The sequence below is a fragment of the Oryctolagus cuniculus genome, chromosome 15 (genome assembly GCF_964237555.1).
Source record: "Oryctolagus cuniculus chromosome 15, mOryCun1.1, whole genome shotgun sequence".
In the NCBI taxonomy this organism is placed as follows: domain Eukaryota; kingdom Metazoa; phylum Chordata; class Mammalia; order Lagomorpha; family Leporidae; genus Oryctolagus; species Oryctolagus cuniculus.
In genome coordinates this window covers 41,667,337-41,687,921 of record NC_091446.1, presented here as the reverse complement: position 1 = coordinate 41,687,921, position 20,585 = coordinate 41,667,337, and the positions used below count along the sequence as shown (strand labels likewise).

The following is a 20,585-nucleotide window of genomic DNA, read 5'->3' as shown; positions in this document are numbered from 1 at the left end:
TTCTCAGGACTATGAGATGTGTAGTCTGATTCTGTGGGGTTCTCTTTCTGGTTGCATGCAGAGTGCAGCACTTTCTGGGCCTCTGCCCAAACAACTCCCTTGTACATGCCCATTTCCATGCCCCACATCAGTCCTCCTAATCCTTCCCCCAACCCCTTCTTAATGCTTAGTTTTCCAACCTCTTCAGCACTAGAGTTTCCCAAGCGAGGCCTCTCTTGAGCCCCTGGCTGAGGTTAGAAAAGCCTCCCCACATAGTTCTCCTGAAATCCTTATAGTGCTCCAGGCCTATTGGCTTGATGTCGGCTTCCTCCCTGGAGGGTAAGCTCCGTCTGGACAGAACCTTGCCTTCTCTCCTTGACATCCTCCACACCTCTCTGTTCTAGCTCATAGCACTGTTCAATCATTGCTAAACTGATCCGGCTCACTGAGAAACAACCATTACATGAACATCTGGTTATCATACTCTGATGCAGAACCATGTCTGTCCTGTTCCCTTCTTTTGTGTCGCATCTTTCGCATAAGCTCAGCTACAGCAGTGGCTTCTGGGCAGACTGAGTGTATTGGCCCAGACAGCCTCCTTCCTCTACCATCAGAAATTCAGGCTGTTCTGAGTTGAAATTCTACTAAGGAGAATTTTCAGGCTGCACAAATGGTGCCGCAGTGGCAACAGAGACGTACTTCCAACGCTTCTTCCCATGATGTAATCACAGCAAAGGCCACATGATGTAAACTAACGTTATTAGAAACTTGTGTCATTTTCTAGAGTTTCAAATGCCTGTTATGGGAAAATCAGTGGTCATAACAGAGGGATGGTCCCACCCGTTGGAGCCTGGTTTGCTCTTGTTAGGGGAGACAAGAGGATCAAGAAGGCCACCAACTCACAGGTTGTGACTGTCCCTGTGAATCTCGTCAAGGGGACTCTGCCACCTGTGGAAAGCCCAGCCCTCAGTCATCGGAACCTGCTGAAGGGAGGGCATTCACGCACTGCAGCTGCTGGCTCACGGGGACTGAGCACTGCACGAATGCGCATGCACCGGTTGTCCTGATTCTTGCCACTGGATTTGCCTGTGTTCACCAGAGGCCTGGCCAAGCTCCCCCCACTCCTTTACTGTTGAGCCTGTGCCCCCGGATGGTACATGTGAAGCCCACCAGCTCGGCGAGCCTGTTTTACTTCAAGTAAACCCTGTAGTAATGACGGCAGTGGCGGTGATTTTTGTCTAATTATGGAAGCGATCTTTTCCCAGGAATGTGTCTGCTGACCCATGACTTTAACTCTCCTGGGTGTGGACTGGCTTTCCCTGGTTAGCTTAACATGAATGTTCAGTTGGAAAATTTCCTTAGTCACATTACAGTGGCTTTCCAATTTTCATGTGCACAAGAAATCACTGGGGAAACCTGTTTTAAACTCAGTTTCCTAGCCTCAGCTCCAGAGGTTCTAGCTCCGTAGGCACTGTATGCGACCCATACATCTTCCATTTAAAATTAGTCCTCTGTGAAGTTGAACTGTGTGACGCATCCTTCAAGAAATACGGGCCTCATAGCTGAAACCGAGAATAAGCGTGTGGAACCAGGTTCAAGTAGTAGCAGGCTCATGCCACTGTTGCCAGTACCATGGCATTGGGTGGGACTCCTTAACCACCAAGAGCTGCAGTGACATGTAAAGAAACAGTAACCACACCAAATCCACGGGGCGACTGTAGGATAAGAGATCTAAACACCGAGCTTGGCACAAGACCTGCTTGTGGCAGGCACCCAGAACAAGTCAGCTCTCCTTACCGGCAGTAGCCATCCGAAATCAGCTACAAGACCAAAGACCAGGGAAGCTTGGGTTTCCTAGGCCAAACCGGCACTAAATCCAGGGCGCCAGGGCTCTACAGTGCAGTGTTGCCAAAGGCAGACTCCCCTCCCGCCTCAGGCTGACCTGCGGCTGCTGGCCCTACGTGGACATTCACAAACCAGAGGACAAGCGGCTCCCAGCTGAGGAGTCACCACGCATGCTCCACAGCCTGGGCAGAAAAGTGCGCTGAGACTGAAACCCTTAGGGGCAGAGAGGCATATTTTTATATCTTGGTACCGCTCAGGCCAGATAGTAAGGGATAATTCAAGCTGGTATCCCCTGTGTGATTTGTTTCTAGAACAACCTCAGCCTCCTCATGAGCTTGTGGTAGATTCCCCACACAGAGCAAAGGAGAGGGAGTTGACTCCGGTGGTCCTTGGAAAGCATGGCTCGCCCTCCCAGCCTGTCTGGTGTGAACATCTCCCTCGTGTCCCTTCCGGAGGGACAGACTGCCCAGGAGAGAAGAAACTGATGGCCCAGGTGTGGAGAGAGATTTTATAGCAGTGTTTCGCAGTGTGTGTTTTTAAAAAAATGAGCTTAAAAACTATAGCTTTACATATATGTTATATAAAAGTCACACTTTATACATTAGAAATCACACGAATGTATGTACATAATGGTGTAAGTTCAATATAAAAGGTTTGACTTATAGTTGTTTCTGTATATATATACACCATTTTATATATATATATATATACAAATACATATATACATAAAACCAATCAGGCCACCAATGCTGGGGTTATGAATGTCAAAACTGATATGTTTTAATCCTTATTTGTTTATTTTTTTAAATCTCCCCATATGTTCTCAAACTCTTCCCCCTTGAAGTGCTGAAATGGTGTTTACCAAGTTTATGTGACTGCCTGAGAAACATAGCCCTCTGACAGTGTCCTACCTTCGCTGGGCCACTAGAGGGAGCCATTCTGTAGCAAGGCAAATGCTGGAAGTTACTGGTAGCATATTTCAGATTTATTAAAAAATACATAGGTAATGAGTCAGAGCTTTGGATAGGCATGACTTGGAAAGGAATTGAAGGCATTATTCCACAAAACATTCACAGTTGTGGGCTAGAAACAGAGCAGGGAAGTGACTTAGAAGCATTTGCGGTGGACAATGGAGGGCCCGGCTTCATCGTACTCCTGTTTGCTGATCCACATCTGCTGAAAGGTGGACAGAGAGGCCAGGATGGAGCCGCCGATCCAGACGGAGTATTTGCGCTCTGGAGGGGCAATTATCTGTTGGTCGGGATGAGAAAGAAAAGCTGTTAGTGCAGCAGGACAGCTCCTGGGTGTTCTACCATGGTGCACGTTTTGTAGACAGCAGAGACACAGCTGTTAGACGACCAGGGGCTGTAAAGAGGCCATGGATTTGGAGACCCTTCAGGGAACACATTTGTTTTGCTGGCTTTCTTCATGCAATCTATTCCACGCCATCTATAACTCCTCTACCACATGATGGTCTACCCACGCGCTCTGTGTTACACTGAGGGACTCAGGGTTTCCTGCTGGGATGGACACTGCCTTGGGGTGAGTTTCCATTCAGCTGCACTGGCTGGGCTGACCCAGTACACAGGCCTGACATAGCAGGGCATGCTCATGTTTCTTGAGTGCATAAATGGTTTTGTCACAAAGAGCGGTGAGTTGGTTCTGGAGTCTTTATCTGTAGGAACTCACAAAATAACTAGAGCTGAACAATTCCAAATTCCACTGCATACTTGACTTCTTGGGTAGAAGTGGATACTTTGGCGAGCAGACAGTGCTTCTGAAATTGTGGTTAGAGGGTTTAATTTCTGTTTATGCCTCAAACTCTGCATTTGTGATTAAAATACAAATAGCTGACATTTGCTGAGAATGTATTGTGTTGTAAGCACTATCCAAGCATGGTATATGTATTTTCATTTAATTCTTGGAATCACCCTGAAGGGTAAGTATTAAATTACCAGCATTTTCCACATAGGAAAATGGAGACTGAGAGAGATGTAAGAAGAAACTGGTCACACTGGTTGTGTCACTTTCAGACCCAATATTCAAACCTGGACTCTCCCATGTGTTCTGTTTTGTTTTAGAATTACCTTTTTATTTTGGGGTAATTTTAGATTTCCAGACAACTTGCAAAGATAGTACAGGGAGTTGCCATAGGCTCCTCATCCAGTTTCATTTTCCACTAATGTAATTGTCCCAAGTTTTTAACAGATCTTTATACTCTCTCACCACCTGGGGCCCAAAGTCTCATGTTCTTCCTGTATTCAGGAAACCAAGTTTGTAGAACTGGGAATTGCCCAACTCTAGCTACAGGCTCTCTCTCTCTTGCATTTCCTCAACTAGGCTGACTCCAGTGAGCCAGGCAGCTGGCTTCATGCCTTCCCTCCCAGGTGTGAGAAAGAGCGGGTAAGAGTTGATCAGCTGTACATCAGAGAAACACAAGCGATTCAGAAAACAATCTCTCTCCTCTCTTCCTGAGTTATTTTAGGCCTGTTGTGGAGAAAGAAACATGTTTCATTATAGCACACCCTTTCCAAAAGAGAGATAGGTGTGCAAACAACAGAGAACTTGTTTGACTGCCACTCCTGTGTGCTCATTGTACTCGAACTGCCCTTTCTGCTTCCTGTGACTTGAGTCAAAGGGTCCCAACGTGGCCTTCTGATTTCACGGAGTGATAATAGTCTTTGAGGAGACACCAGCCACATGTAAATTTATCTCCAAAGAATAATCTCCACTCAGTCTCTGAGTTCCCTTGCTTGGGATCTAAAACTCACACAAAATAGGCTCCCTGGGAGGTTCAGGGACTGAGCTTGCTTCTCCTGGAGTCAGTCTGTGCTTTTGAGCACCTACATCAAAAGGTGTGCTGGACAGAGCGATGAAGATAGAACCGAATTCTGGCCCACTGATACATGACCATGCTTAGTAGCTGAAGAACAGTACAAGCCTCTGGAGCTACAAGATTTAAACTGCTTCAAAATTAAGTCTGGATCATCTGCAATGAGATATACTATTTTCGTGTTGAGAGAAAACAACAAAAGTGCATTCTTCAGAGATATGGACTCTGTAGACTCTGATAGACAAGGATAAGTACAGACCAAATTTTATATAAAATAATCCAGTGCCTCTCATGGACTGTATTGACTTATATCCCATAAAGAATGGAACATGTGTACCTTTATCCACTGCCTAGTCCTAGAACCCATGAGCACATGTGACCAAGCTATGGCCTCCAACATATGACCTTCATACGTGGTTATAGGGCTGCCACTGATGGTGGTGCAGCCCTGGGATCTGTCTCTGAACAGTACCTTGATCTTCATGGTGCTGGGAGCTAGGGCCGTGATTTCCTTCTGCATGCGGTCAGCAATGCCAGGGTACATGGTGGTGCCCCCTGAGAGCACATTGTTAGCATAGAGGTCCTTCCTGATGTCGATGTCACACTTCATGATGCTGTTGTAGGTGGTTTCATGGATGCCAGCAGATTCCATCCCTGAAAAAGAGATAGCCTGGGGTGTTTGGTTGATGGACATGGAAGTCCTGACTTGAGCAACTGGGTAATCTCATGCTGGAACAAGGCCTGGCAGCCCTAATAGCCTGAGAGCCACCTGCTCTGAGACCAGAAGGGCCTTGTCAGGCTCCATGTCTTTCAGCCTCCCCTCTAGAGAGTGAGGCCTGCTGCAGCGTCTCCATGTGGGGCTACAGGCTACAGCGTGGTATCACTGATACTTTAATAGACCCGCTCCTATGTGTGGTTCAGATAAGGGGCAAAGCCTTCAGATTTTCTGCAGAAGATCCCTGGCTGAGCCAGTGTCGCAGGCGTTGTTCAGAATGCTCCCGCCTTTCTGTGTCTGCTACCTTGCATTTCCTGTTGAATCAAAACGGTTTCTTCCTATTTAAACAGACTCTTTTCTTTCAATATTGAAAGATTTTATTTTGTCTGAAGTTTTTGCTAATTTTTGATGTGGGTCTTCTGGGAAAAAAACTCTAGGGTATGCTTCATCTTTTTCACGGATGAAAAATAGTAGTAGTTAATACTTAATTATTAATTACTACCTATATGTAATTGTTCTTAACTACTTATTTTTGGCAGGCACTGGGCTAAGTTCTCTCTATACATGTCTCATGAATTCTTACGGCCATCCTAAGACAGGTCGTGTTACAATCTTTTTTTTTTTTTTTTTTTTTTTTGACAGGCAGAGTGGACAGTGAGAGAGAGAGACAGAGAGAAAGGTCTTCCTTTGCTGTTGGTTCACCCTCCAATGGCCGCTGCGGCCGGCGCACTGCGACCGGCGCACCGCACTGATCCGATGGCAGGAGCCAGGTGCTTATCCTGGTCTCCCATGGGGTGCAGGGCCCAAGTACTTGGGCCATCCTCCACTGCACTCCTGGGCCACAGCAGAGAGCTGGCCTGGAAGAGGGGCAACCGGGACAGAATCCGGTGCCCTGACTGGGACTAGAACCTGGTGTGCCGGTGCTGCAAGGTGGAGGATTAGCCTAGTGAGCCACGGCGCCGGCCACAATCTTTGTTTTATACATTGAGAGTTGATAGTTAGTGAGGTTAAATACCTTTCCCAAGACCATGAAGGTGGAACTAAGACTCAAATCCAGTCTCTCTCCCTCTGTCCCAGTAGAACCTGCCTCTTTAAACAACTATGCACACCCATCTCCTGAAGTCAGTGCAAATATAGGAACAGGTTCACTTTTGTTCCTCTTCCACTTTTCTCTCCCCCTTCCATTCCCAAACTCTCAGTACATAACACACTCTCCTCATCCATCCAAGTGAGTCTATTGTGTGCTAAGCACAGATAATATTTAATTCTTTCACTGTGCACAAATAGTATTTTTACCTTGACTGCAACATACTGTTTTCCTAGAAATAAAATACCTTTCCTAGCCTCTTGAAGTTTTCTCACCTTGGAAATGTGATACTCTTTTCACTTTTAGAAATATTTTTGGTCTTAGGGCTTCTGGTGGCCAAAGGCTGGCTAGATACAAGAGGACAGGGTGGTGCCCCTGCCCAAGAAAGGATCATGGTTGCCTACCGATGAAGGAGGGCTGGAACAGGGTCTCTGGGCAGCGGAAGCGTTCGTTCCCGATGGTGATCACCTGCCCGTCAGGCAGCTCATAGCTCTTCTCGAGGGAGGAGGAGGATGCAGCAGTGGCCATCTCATTTTCAAAGTCCAGAGCGACATAGCACAATTTCTCTTTGATGTCCCGGACAATCTCACGTTCAGCTGTCAACCAGATATAAAAATGGAGGAAAATGTTCGTGTTTGTGCAGGTGGTCAATACCAACCTACCCTACTACAGTCTCTCCCTCAATCCATGTCCCTTCAAAAAAAAAAAAAAGGGTCTAAGTTCAATATTCTGCATTCCAAAATCTACCATAGTCATGACCCTGTGGGTCCACAAGGGGGCCGTCTCTGCTCATAGTAGGGTACCTTACACACTGTAGGCCCTTAGTAAACATTTTCTGGAAAATGTATAGCAGAAATAAAATGAGCAAGTTAGAGAAAGCTCAGCTATGGAACTCTTCCAGGATAAAACTTGTTGGCTCCCTGTGTAAATGTTTCATTACAGTTATGTTGGAATTTCAGCTGACCAGGAGCTCTTACGCTGAATCAATTCTTTAAAGGCTCCACAGTTTTTAAAAAGCTTCTAAGATCCACGTTGCCTGGCTCAGGTAGAGTCTAAATGAGACTTGTGGCAAGCCTGTCACATTCCTGAAAGAGGAAGTTCTGGCTCAGGACCAGCTTAGTCTGGAAGTCTCCAGTGCGCAAATGGAAGGCCATATGGAAGAGGTTGGGAGGAAGATACTTCCACATGTCTGAACTCTGCAGTTCTAAGCTGTTGGTTACTTCTGAGCCCCCTGGGAACCTTTAGGAGATGTTTGGGATTCTTTGTAGGAAGCAGAAGAAGAATGGAATTAATTCAACTCCACACCTCAAAAGGAGTCTTTTAAATCATCAAGGCTCAAAACGAGTCTATTGGTGACAGGGGTGCAGGCAGCTGGAGCCAAAGGAACTAAAGACATCCAGTTATTTCTGATAAAGTCTCAGGCTGCCCTGTTGTGGGGCAAGACTGGGTAGCATTGGCTTAGAATCTGAAGACACATGTGCCATTGCCTGATGGGTTGGTATTAATAAAAACTAACATGTATCGAAAACCTATTCTGTGCTGTGTAATAGCATTTGCACTATCTCATTTAATACTCATAACGATCATGTGAAATAGGAACCCATTATTGTCCTCATTTGACAAAGAGATTATGGTTTAGCAAGGTTCATGGACTTATCCAAGGTCACCAACCTAGTGAGTGGAAGAGTTGGGACCCAAGTCCTATGTATGTCTCTGAAGACTGCCAAACACCACTCAATACTGCATTCAGTCTCTGCACAATCTCTTTTCTATTTGTTCATGGAGGGGATTAAACAAAGGTTAAGTATTAACAACTCTGACTAGCCCATGACACTGGATGACTGTAACCATTCTCTCTGAGGAAGCAGTATCAGCACGTTGTAATATCGAGAGAAAAGGTGTGCTTTGATTTGTGCATCAGAGTCAAGCCCTGCCATTTGCCAGGCTCTGTCCCAGCACCTCATTGGAGAGTCACTATGGTCCTCTAAGTTATTTTAAACAGCACTGTGTCTCTTCCTTTGAGCTCCTGGAGGCCTCACCAGTAGTCACGAAGGAATAGCCACGCTCAGTCAGGATCTTCATGAGGTAGTCAGTGAGATCTCGGCCTGCCAGGTCCAGACGCATGATGGCATGGGGCAGGGCATAGCCCTCATAGATGGGCACGTTGTGGGTGACACCATCTCCAGAGTCCAGCACAATGCCTGGGGGATAATCGGACATGATAATGTCACCACTGCAGCTGAAATGTAATCACTTGGGCATCAAGAAGCTGTAGGGGAGGTGAAGCCTCTTATTTGAAAGGAGGACAGAGACTATTGATAGGAGAGCTGAGGTGGGACAGGGCTTACAGAAGCTGAAAAAGGGAAGAACAGAAAGAGGGAGACAATAGAGAAAATCCAGCTGGAAATATGAGGTCTAGGGCTTCTTTCGAAAGGCCAAGAATCTCTTAGGGCTGGAATCAACCCTGTCAATTACAACTTGTCCCCTGTCCATCACAACCCACATGCTCACAACTATCAATTCCCATAAGGGTGGTGGATTCATTAGCCAAGACTGCCCATTCCTATAGCCACCTACCAGTTGTACGTCCAGAGGCATAGAGGGACAGCACCGCCTGAATAGCCACGTACATGGCTGGGACATTGAAAGTCTCAAACATAATCTGCAAAGCAATCCAAAGACCTAAGTTAGTGATGTTTCCAGTCCTGCAGAGAATGTTCAAATGAGGGCTTTGTTGATGGATGCAGGTGGACCTGTCAGTTCTAGACAGAAGAGACCAAGGTAGAGGAGAGCCACAGCAACCCTGGTCACTTGAAGAGCAGAGAGGAAAGCATGAATGGGTAGACTATCACATGGGTGACCTGATGGGATGCAGAGGGGAAGGGTAGTGTGCACACAAGACCTGGCCAGAGGTGAAGAGAATCCAGCTTCTGGCTCTGGCTCTGACCCTGACTTGAATGGGAACTGGGAGAAGTGCCCAAAGAAAGAGTTGGCTAATGTGGGCTTCATTCCAGGCCTCTTTCAACTGTCAGTGGTGAAGAGTGTCAGGCCAGATGGGCTCTCAGACTCTTCCTAGGTAGACAGTCCAGGACTTAACTACATCAAAGCCAACAACAAAAGAAAGGGCCCCATAGTATTCATATATATTCATATTCATATAACTTAGGGTTATCCTAGGCCAAAAGCTCAGGCTCTGCCAGTCCTAGCTTTGTGACCTTGGAAAAATCACTTAATGTATCTCAGCCTTGAGTTCTTCATTTATGTAGTCAGGATAACAACAGCTAATGCTTCATATTATTAGAATTTAAGGAGGCAACACATGTAAAATGCTCAACCTAGTGCTTGACCACAGTAAATGTGGTATTTATTTATTAGCTGCTCGAAACCAGAAACTATCTCTGGCTGGTGGACTGGACAGTCTAGAAGGTCACAAGTTTCAGATATGTAACAGTAATGACAATAATAACTATTATTTGTTGAATGTTTATTGTATCAAGTACCATGATAGACATTTAACATTTTGAAACATTAATATTCAAGCAATCCTTTGACAAATAATGGTACTAATGTTATTCACAACTTCCAGAGAAGGAAACAGATTCTGAGAAGATAAGTGGGCTCTTTGATAACTGATCAGTGACGGTTTTCACTTGTTTTCAAATCCAGATCTGACTCCAGAACCAAAATTCCTACTGTATGTTAGAATGCATTTTGAAATGACTTCCTAAATTTTTTAACCTCAATTAAATCTTTTCAATCTCCTGTTGCTCTTGAGGAAAAAGGGTTGGTTCCTGCAGCCAGGATGTGAGAATCTTAAGATGCTCCTGTCCTTTGGGATCCCCAAGTTCCTGGAATGTGCTGGGTCTGTAGCTGGACCACTGGTCGGGGTTTTGTCTCTGCTGTCCTACAAAGGCCCTTTCTAAGAGGACTTCACCCAAACTCAAAAGTGCTGGATGCTGAGGTGAATAGTTACCTGGGTCATTTTCTCCCGGTTGGCTTTGGGGTTCAGCGGTGCCTCAGTCAACAGGGTTGGATGTTCTTCAGGGGCAACGCGGAGCTCATTGTAGAAGGAGTGGTGCCAGATCTAGCGAGTAGGGAGACAGAGTAGAAACACAATGCTGTGATGCCCTGGGCACTGCTAATGAGACCAAAACAAACCAAATGAAACCAGCACCAAATGGGATGCTATGAATGTTATAGGTTCTCATTATGGGTCCACAATTTTACATAGACTGACGTCCAATGAGGGTGAGTGCCTTACTCAAGGACTCATATCCAGTAAGTAATTGAGCAAGAGCTCACAACAGGTCTGTAAGTAGGATGCTGTCGTGGTGAAGGCCGTAAGCTCATATCTGGGGACAAGCTTCAGCTGAGATACACTTTCTGGTTGTGCGAATGTTGGCAAGTTTTTAACCCTCCTCAGTGCCAATCTCACCATTAATAAGAGTAGGATGAAAATAATCAGCACGTACCTCACTGAGTCTTTGTGTGAATTAAATACAATGACCCCAGAGTCACTTTTCAGTCCAGTGCCTAGCCCAGGGCAAGATTATTATTATTCAACTATAACTTCCTTACCCTCTCCTTCCATCTTAGCTAACAATTTATGGGGAAATAATTTAGTTTGGTTAAAAAAAAAAAAAAGAAGAAGAAAAGGGCAAATGAATGCATAGCTGAGGGAATGAATGAAGCTGGCCTGAAAACCTAATCACCATGTTTAATGATTCTGGAGAAACTCCCCTTTGCAGTATAGATGGAGAAGAGAACAGGTTTCCTTGCCTCTTGTCTCCACCCGCTGCTGTCCTCCTGGACTGGGAGACGCCAGATTCTGTGGTCAAGGCCAGCCCCTCAGCCTTTGAGCATTTTCAAGGAAGCCCATGCCTTTATGTAGGGTGTTTGTATGAATGTACTTGGGACATTAGTACATTTACTTTACGGTTTAGCAACGACTTTAACCCACTGGTGCCAAAAAGAACATGCCATTGTAGAAAAAGGCTAAATGAATTAATCTTTAGGAACAAGACATTTTCCATCAGCATCAGTAAGCTTAGATGAACCAAGAATTTAAACAAAGTGAAAGAAAACAGCAAGAACAAAAACAAAACAAAACAAAACAATCAACTTCTGGCAGGAGCTTATAAATGAACAAAAGACTGATCAAGTTTAAAGACTCTATCTTGTTCCAGTTTTTTTTGGTTTCGAATTTGTGGTTTCTAGAAAGGAAATGAGACTCCTAGTAGTTTTTGTTCCTTTGATGGAGTGAAGTGAAAAAAGGGAGTGCTAATAATGGTGGGCTGGGAACCCTGAAGCTGACTTCACGTGAGGATGGGTGGGAGCTGCTCCTAAACACCTTTGCCCTCATCCCACCGACTGGATGTTCATCTGGATAAACACACACTCTTTCCAGCGAGAAAAAGTGTAAATAAAAGGGTGTTCAAGAAACCTTTCCACTCATATTGCAATATGCGGTTACTCTGAAATAGCGTGCTCAAAACCACAACACTCTTCCTCTTCTCTCTCTTTCTTCCTCCCTTTCTCCCCCTCCCCTTCTCTCTGGAAGATACTTTGAATTTAAATGCTCAAAATAGGGATTTTTTTTCATTCCAATAATGTTTCTTTCTCTTTCTTTTTAAAGACTTATTTATTTATTTGAAAGAGTTATACAGAGAAAGGAGAGGCAGAGAGAGAGAGAGAGGTCTTCCATCTGCTGGTTCACTCCCTAACTGGCCACAATGGCCATAGCTGCAAAGATCTGAAGCCAGAAGCCAGGAGCTTCCTCCAGGTCTCCCACATGGGCACAGGGGCCCAAGGACTTGGGCATCTTCTACTGCTTTCCCAAGCCACAGCAGAGAGCTGGACTGGAAGTGGAGCAGCCAGAACTCGAACCGGTGCCCATATGTGATACCAGTGCCACAGGCGGCGGCTTTACCTGCTACATGACAGCATCAGCCCACCAATAATGTCTCTTTAGGAGCACACATTCTAGATACTGTCAGTTCTGTGGAGTAAATCTCAAACAGTATTTTCCTACTAAAATTAACACAATCTCAGTGCAAAATGCAATTGGGACAAATCCAGAATGTTAGACTAAACGAATCTCTAGAGAGACAGTTTAAGCAATACTATCGAAAATTCTAGCAATGTTGTATCTATCGTTTAGTTATTTTCATTTTATTAGAAAGGGAGAGAGAGAGAGAGAGAGAGAGAGAGAGAGAGAGAGAGATCTTCCATCCCACTAATCATTCCCCAAGTTTCTGTAACAGCCAGGACTGGGCCAGGTTAAAGCCAAGAGCCAGGAGCTCAACTGGGGTCTCCAACATAGGTGACAGGGGCACAAGTACTTGAGCCATCATCTGCTGCCTCCCAGGTGCACATTAACAGGAAGCTGGACCAGAAATGGAAGTGAGAGCCACCAGGCACTGATATGGAGTGCAGGCATTCCAAGCAGTGACTTAGTCACTGCACCAAATGCCCCATCAGTTTTTCTTTTAAACTAGTGAGTGGGGCTAGTAAGTGAATTAAGCTGCCACCTCCTACCTCCGCATCCCATATTGGATTCCTGTTTGAATCCTAGCAGTGCTGCTTCCCAAACAGCATCCTGCTAATGCGACTGGGAAAGGAGCAGAAGAGTGCCCAAGCACCCAATGGGGGAGACCAGGATGGAGTTTCTGGCTCCTGGCCTCAGCCTGGCCCAGTCCTGGCTATTGCAGGCTCTTGAGGAGTGAACCAGTGGACAAAAGATCTCTTTCTTAGTTTTCTTCCTCTGTGTCTGTCGCTCTTCCTTCCAAATACATAAATCTTTTGAAAAATAAATAAGTAAACTGATAAGTACATGTGTGTGGTGGGGTGGTGGTGCATATAGTGAGATTATACATACATGAAAGGCCAGATGTGATTCTAATATATTTTTGCTGCATTTAAACAGCTTTATCTTACTTCCTCATTATTCCTTCTTTTCTCTGATCACCAATATTTTAATGCTTAATGGCAAACAGCAAAATCTCTAGATTTAACTACTCATTAACTTTTTCATGAAGGTCTGGGAGATAAGGCTTCAATGCAACACATTTTAAAATATTGATTTAAATACTTTTCAGTCACCATTGTGCTTCAATATATCAATAGACATTTAGGAATATACCAAATTCACAATGTGGCAACCCCCTGTTATACAGTGAAAACCAAAAAATTGTTATGTTTGAATGTTCAGAGTGTCTTAATGGAAAGCTTTCAAGAATGAGTTGTTAGGGGTTGGTGCTGTGACGCAGGTTAATCTTTCGCCTGTGGTGCTGGCATCCCATATGGGCACCAGTTCAAGTCCTGGCTGCTCCACTTCTGATCCAGCTCTCTGCTATGGCCTGGGAAAGCAGTGGAAGATGGCCCAATTCCTTGGGCTCCTGCATCCCTGTGGGATACCCAGAAGAAGTTCCTGGCTCCTGGCTTTGGATTGGTTCAGCTCTGGCTGTTGGGCCATCTGGGGAGTGAACCAATGGATGGAAAACCTTTCTCTCTGTCTGTAACTCTACCTCTCAAATAAATAAATAAAATCTTTAAAAAAAAAAAAAAGAATGAGTTGGTTAAGGTCATTCCCAGTACTTCCTATGCTCTTAAGTTGTACTGCACAGCCTCAGATGGAAATGAAACGAGGGCTATCTTCTCGGCTGCTGCTCACCCAATACTTGTCTTGGGGGAGTTGCCATGGGCAACAGACTATTAGTTCTGACCATGGGGAAAGGGCTATATCTCATCAACAGCACTATAATCCCTCAAATTAGTTTACAAACACTAATAGGCACAGGACCCTTTTTAAATAAGTATTTCATGATTTTTTTTTTGTTTGTTTTCCAGAGAGTAAAAATACATAACAATAACAAATAAAAGTGCAGTTGGGCAATGTGAATTATTTTCCCCAGCCATGGTGCATCAGGGCCATAGGAATTGAGTTGTGTGTCCATAAGACTTGACCTTGCAGCAAACATCCTGGTACCTTTTCCATGTCGTCCCAGTTGGTGATGATGCCATGTTCGATCGGGTACTTCAAGGTCAGGATTCCTCTTTTGCTCTGCGCTTCATCACCCACGTAGCTGTCTTTTTGTCCCATTCCCACCATCACCCCCTAAAAGGGTTCAACATAATCTGAGTCAGTCTCTCCTAAAACTTGTGAATTGATTACACCAACCCCCAAAGGATGAAATCAGTGAGCTAGAAAGTTCCTCTTTTGGTACCAGCAACAACATAATGGGTCTTGTTTTGAATAGGCTCTTAAGCAATGTGTCGACGGGAAACAGACCTAAATCAGCCTCCAAATAACAGGATATGCTATGGACAGGGCAGATTTACACTGTGTCATCTTCTCTGTTCCTCAGTGAACTCTGGTAGGACATCACCAGAGCAAGGTGCCTGGCACATATGCAGCATTCAATAATGTTTGTTGAAAGAAGCTAGAACAGGTTACATAGTAGTTAAATGACATTTTACCTCTTGTAAATCCTTGAAATTGTACTTTCAATGTCGTTACATACTCAAAAATATGTAAATACTGTTTTCTATATTAAATGCATAAATAGCCATTTGATGCTTTATTTCTAATACATAAATTCATACCAATTACCATTAAGACGCTGTCTCGATTAGCTGTATTTTTAAAATACTAAAGTGAAGCTGAAAAGGGACTTCTCACCACTAGGTTTAAACTGCACTGGAGTGACTGCTTTATAATTGTAAAACAGCCATGACTATTATAGATCCAGTAAATATTTGTTTATGTAAAAATCCTCCATTGCACAGAGTTCAACAAGGAGCCAGACAGACTTCATTCACAGTTTTATTCTCATGAATTTATGCTAAGTTGAGACTAGAAATATCAGATAGACTCACTGAGCAAAAATATATTCCTGAGGTGAAAGAGAACTTCTGAGATGAAATTGCCGTTTCTACCATTTGTTTATACCAGTATGTAAAATCATCACGGGGTCATCCAGATTTATTTTTTTGACAGCTAACATTGTGTGAAATTATCCTTGGTATCAATGCTTGCTTTCAGCTAACATCAAGTTCTATGAGTGAGCTTTTTATTTTAGTTTCTTTCCAAAGAGTGGCTGTGGTATACATCAGGATAACTTGTAAATATTTATGATAATGATGATGATGACAATGAGGATATTAGACAAATAAGACACTGGAAAAAGGCACAGAATTTATAACTGATAGACACCCACCAGATAATCTGTCTTCATTGTATGTGGAATTGGCATTGACCTCTGGACATCAATCATCATGGGTATATTTTTAACAAGTTTTTAAATTTCTGGTGCAATTCCAATCAGAACTTCGCTCACCTGGTGCCTGGGACGTCCCACAATGGATGGGAAAACAGCTCTTGGAGCATCGTCTCCGGCAAAGCCAGCCTTACAGAGCCCGGAGCCATTGTCACACACAAGGGCGGTGCTGTCCTCTTCCTCACACATAGCTGCAGCTGCTTCACGGGATTCTACAGGGGACAGAGAGAGAACAGCCCAGCTGCAAGGGAGCACTTGCAGCACTTCAATGCACCACTCCCGCCCAGCGGAGTCTGGAGCCTCTCCTCTGTTTTCCAAGCTTCCCTCTCCTTATCTAACACAGCATTTATCTCAAGGCTTTGAAGTGCTGAAATTCTGACTTTATAGAACCAGCCCTTAGCACAATACATGTTCTGGGGAACACATTAAATGTGGACCAACTGCGTGAATGAATGAATAAACCGTAGAACACAGATGTGAGTCTCAGGCCAGCCCTTCACAGAAACACGTTGTCAAAGATATACTAAAGAAGTATCAGCCCAGACTCATTCTTCTAGGTATGTAATAACTTTTCAAAATTGTTTCAACAAGGTAAGCTTAACCCTCCACTAAATAAATTTTGAGGACTGGACAACATAGGAAAGTTTAGAAATATTAAAATATTTAATGTAAATGTTTAAAGAAAAAAACTTTTCTGGATACTGAATACTTTTATTTTATCCTCATAGAAACATTAAGATGAATCAAAATTTCCTAAGAAGGTGCTTTAAATTTTGGTGACACTGTTATTCTCCATTAACAGAAGTCACTAGTAAGTTAAAGTCCAGTAAGGAAGGGATGGTAAGTGAAGAACAGCACATCATGTAGTAGAATACTTTGCCACCATTAAGAAAGGTAAGTGAAATGATAAACTAACATTATGTTCTTATGTAAGAATAATAGAAAAGAGAAAGCACTGTTATGCGATCCCAAGAAAAAGGAATTTTCATGCATTAAGATTAATTATTTTTACAAGATGTTGATTGGGGTTATTCTGAAGTGGCAGATTTTGCAGGTGTTTTTCAATTATCTTTCCTGGGTTCTGCCATATTTTCTAAATTTTCTGAATTGAGCATGTGTTCTTTGGTTATATAATAATATTTTAAATAACTCATATTTAAGCTTGGAAACTTTGACAAAATTTGAAAGGCTAGAGAAGTACTGACTTACAAATTTGGAAAGGCCAATTAGAAGACATTTCCATCCAGTGCTTTCATTTTTACAAATGAAAAGCGCCCAGGGGAAGTGATTTGTTCAAAGGCACACAGAGCATTGGAGGAAGTGCTCTGACCAGAAATCAGGTGCCCCTCAGCTGTCCCTTGACTTCCATTCTTCCATTCTTCTATTCTTCCAGGAAGAATTAAGTGTAAACATCTGTAAAGAAAAGGACACCTAGAATTCTTGGCCTGGCTTTGAGATATCACCAGGAATTGAAGTTGAGGAAGATTCTTTTTTTGAATCCAGATCTAATTATAACAAACAATTCTCTTTTTCCCATTTTAAAAATTTTATTTTATTTTATTTTATGTATATAAGGGAAAAAATACCATGCATTTCATATATAGTTTTAGGAGCATGATACTTCCCACCATACTCTCCTCTCCTCTTTCTTTTCTTGTTTTTCTTTTAATTTTTACAATGAAATACATTCAATTTTTATAAGCATAAGCTTAACCATCCACTAAATAAAAAATTCAACAAGTTGTAGTTAGAAAACCATTATGCTTAGTGAAAAAAATTCTTCTGGGAAGAAAGAAAAGACAAAAGTTATTAGACTTGGAGTTCTGTCAGACTGTTCTCAGAAAAGCAGGACTGTACCTTTCCATACGCCTAGGATGTCTACAGCAGTGCTCGCTGCAAACAATGTGCACCTGAGTGGAGATGATATATTTTAAAATCAAGACATGTACCATTATCCCCAATGGATAAGCAAGGAAACCATGGCTCAGGGAATTGAAGTGACTTATTCAAGATCCCCTGAAGTGGCAAAAATCAGGCACTGTGATTATGAGCTGGGACTCTAGAGCCGGAGTGCCTGGATTAGAAGCCAGGTAAACACTTGGCAGCAGTGGGATGCAGTCAGTCACTTAACATCTTTAAATCACAATTTCCTTAACTATAAAACAGTAATAATATCAGAGTTCTTATGGACAACATAATTCCAATCTTATACACGTTATAATTTCTAAATAAAATTTAGTTTACTATCATTATCTGATTACTATCATTGTCTAGATTTTTTTTTCTAATGTTTGCCTTCTTTTAACATTGCCCCCAGGATTAGAATGAAAATCTTGTTGGTTCCACAAGTAAGAACAGAAAATGGGACTTAGAGTGGCTTGCCCTTTCCTCTCTCACACTGAATTAGGTTTGGTTTCTTTTGTAGAAGATGAAGATGTTTTAGGAGACAGAACTAGAAGGCTGGCAGAAAAGAGTAGCAGAAAGAGTCAGGGTATTGTGAGAGGTGGCCTGCCACAGGGCTCTGCAGGTCCTGTGAATGTGCTGGGCTTGGCCTCCAAACCATTAGTAAGGGCTGAAGACAGGCTAAGATATCTGCAATGAGGGAGTCTCTGAAAATGGGAAGGAGTGGCCACCATGAATAAGGATATACCCCTGATATCTTTGGGGGCCAGTAGTGGTTTGGAGGCACACTATTTGAGTATACACAGAAAAAGTAGGTGACCCTTAGCATCAGCAAGAACGAAGAAAAAAAATCAAAATTCAATCAATGCATTTGTATTTGGCAAAAAAAAAAAAAAAAAGCCCAGGAAGAATTTCATAATCTCTAAGAGGAGCACTGCTGTGAGAAAGGAATCTTTGTATTCCTGGAGAGAGCTGACTCGGTGGCTTGGACTCCTATCTAACCTGAATGAGCAGCTCGGCTTGGCGCAGAGCATTTCCTAATTAGGTAAAACATGCACAAATGGCTGCTTTTGGAACTGCACCCGGGTCAGGGGGTTTGCTCCAACTAGCGTGCATCTTGTGCCAAAAATGAGTAGTTCGTGGGAGGGGAGGGGAGGGGGAAGAACATTACAGTTCCCAGCTCATTGGACTTGAAATGCGAACCATATTTAGTCATGAATCACAAAATGGAAAGAAAATTTCAGCATGAAAACTCCAGTCCCGGTGCAGTTGCCAAGACCCGATTGACAGAGAAGTCGCGCTCAGGGTGGCAGGGCGGACTCTACAGTCACGCTGGCCTCCCCAGGCTGCAGGGAATGTCAGGCTAAGGGAAATGCAAACCAGACATCCGTTTGGCTGAGACACACACAGCTGTCAGATACAAGCTCTGCTCCCTCCTTCTTCCTTTGCAAAGATTCAAGTTAGTGGCTTGTGGTGCGCTGTGCTGCAAATGATCAATGATGTAAATCCTAACGTGTAAGCTCACAGATACACTCAGGAGAGAGCTATTCCCAACACGAGACAGCACCAACTACAGCCAGGGGAACTCAGAAGCACATATACACCATTTCAGTCAGAATCAGACCAGGCAGCCATCCTCTCTTCACTTCTAAAATCCACTTCCAAGCACCTTCACTACAGCAAAAAGAGAACTCCAGTGAAAAATGCCCACTGCCACTGAACCACAAATTCCACAGTTTCCGATGCCTAGATAGAAATAAGTGCATGACTTACTGCCAACAGCTAGACTTCATCCCTATGATGTGCTGCAAGACCTGGACTACTGGTTTAGTATCAACAGATTTTGCAGGCAACGTGCACCAGTGCAAGCTCATTCAACCTTTCACTCCACTCCTCCACCACACCAAGCTGCATATTAGCCTTGACTTTGATATTAGAGCATTAGAGCTAAAAGCTACTATCATTTTAGTAGTACACGCTTCATTCAGAAATATCAGAGCACACGAGCCCAGCCAAATCCCTGCAGATGATATCTGATTACACTGGGTAATAAAGAGCGCTGGACTCTCAAAGTCACATCCCTGGGCTTGCGCCACTTACCCTGACAGTGCTGGGCTGGGCTTCTCCACTCTGGGTGGGTGGTGTTCAGGGCAGCTGAACACTCAAGGGTTATATAGCTCCTAGGTCTGCTCCCCTCCCACTTGCTTCCCAAACAAGGAACCAAGACAGACTGGAGCCCGTAGTTCAGTCTAACACAACCATATAGGGACCTCAGCACAAAACTCTCTAATCTGGGTGGCCAGAGGCCTGGGTCTCTTCCACCACATTCCAGGGCTCGGCTCATGAAATGGGAGGCCATTCAGCTGCCTGTGGGAGATAAACACCCCAAGCCTTCAGAACAGCTGCTGAAACGCCCAGAGACCCTAGGCTAGCGTGATGGGATGGATGGGATCAGGATTTATGCATTCCTCAGGAGATCCCAGCCTGCCACCGAGCTGACTTTTCAGGCCTCTTGTGAATACGCATGTAAATTGGGGTTGCCTCAGTCTAGCAGGGACTTTTAAGATCTCTCCTACAAAGGTGACTTGTAATAAAGAAAGCTATCATCTCCATCATGCATAGATATGTAGAAGCAGTGATCTTATGTTTGTCATGTGTTTATAAACCCAGTACAGGAGTGCTGCTAATGGAAACAGGATTTGAAGTATGGTGACAAGGTTGACAGGCCCATGTTTCACAAACAGGAACTTGGAAGTCAGCACCACTGTAGCCACTTTCTTTGGTACATTATGTACGTCGACTAAGTTTGCACTGAGCACTTTTGCAGCATGGTTATGGACCATCCTTTGATCAGAGACACTGCCCAAGCAACTTGTCACAGAAATGACTGAGAGACAAAAGACAATGTTCAAAAGAAGCCCCTCTAGTTCTCATCTCTGCTCACTA

General features: G+C 43.8%; 1 protein-coding gene across 2 annotated transcripts; it reads right to left on the bottom strand.

The window, feature by feature from the left end:
* Positions 1-2,787: 2,787 nt before the first annotated feature.
* On the bottom strand, positions 2,788-19,788 carry ACTA2 (actin alpha 2, smooth muscle). 2 transcript variants are annotated; one of them, XM_070056994.1, is made up of 10 exons: positions 19,740-19,788; positions 16,947-17,150; positions 15,798-15,949; positions 14,447-14,575; positions 10,433-10,543; positions 9,037-9,121; positions 8,499-8,660; positions 6,864-7,055; positions 5,130-5,311; positions 2,788-3,075 (listed from the first exon to the last, which is right to left on the bottom strand). In XM_070056994.1, the coding sequence occupies exons 3-10, from the start codon at positions 15,924-15,926 to the stop codon at positions 2,932-2,934; spliced, it is 1,134 nt and encodes a 377-aa protein (XP_069913095.1). In that variant the 5' UTR covers positions 15,927-15,949; positions 16,947-17,150; positions 19,740-19,788; the 3' UTR covers positions 2,788-2,931.
* Positions 19,789-20,585: the final 797 nt, after the last annotated feature.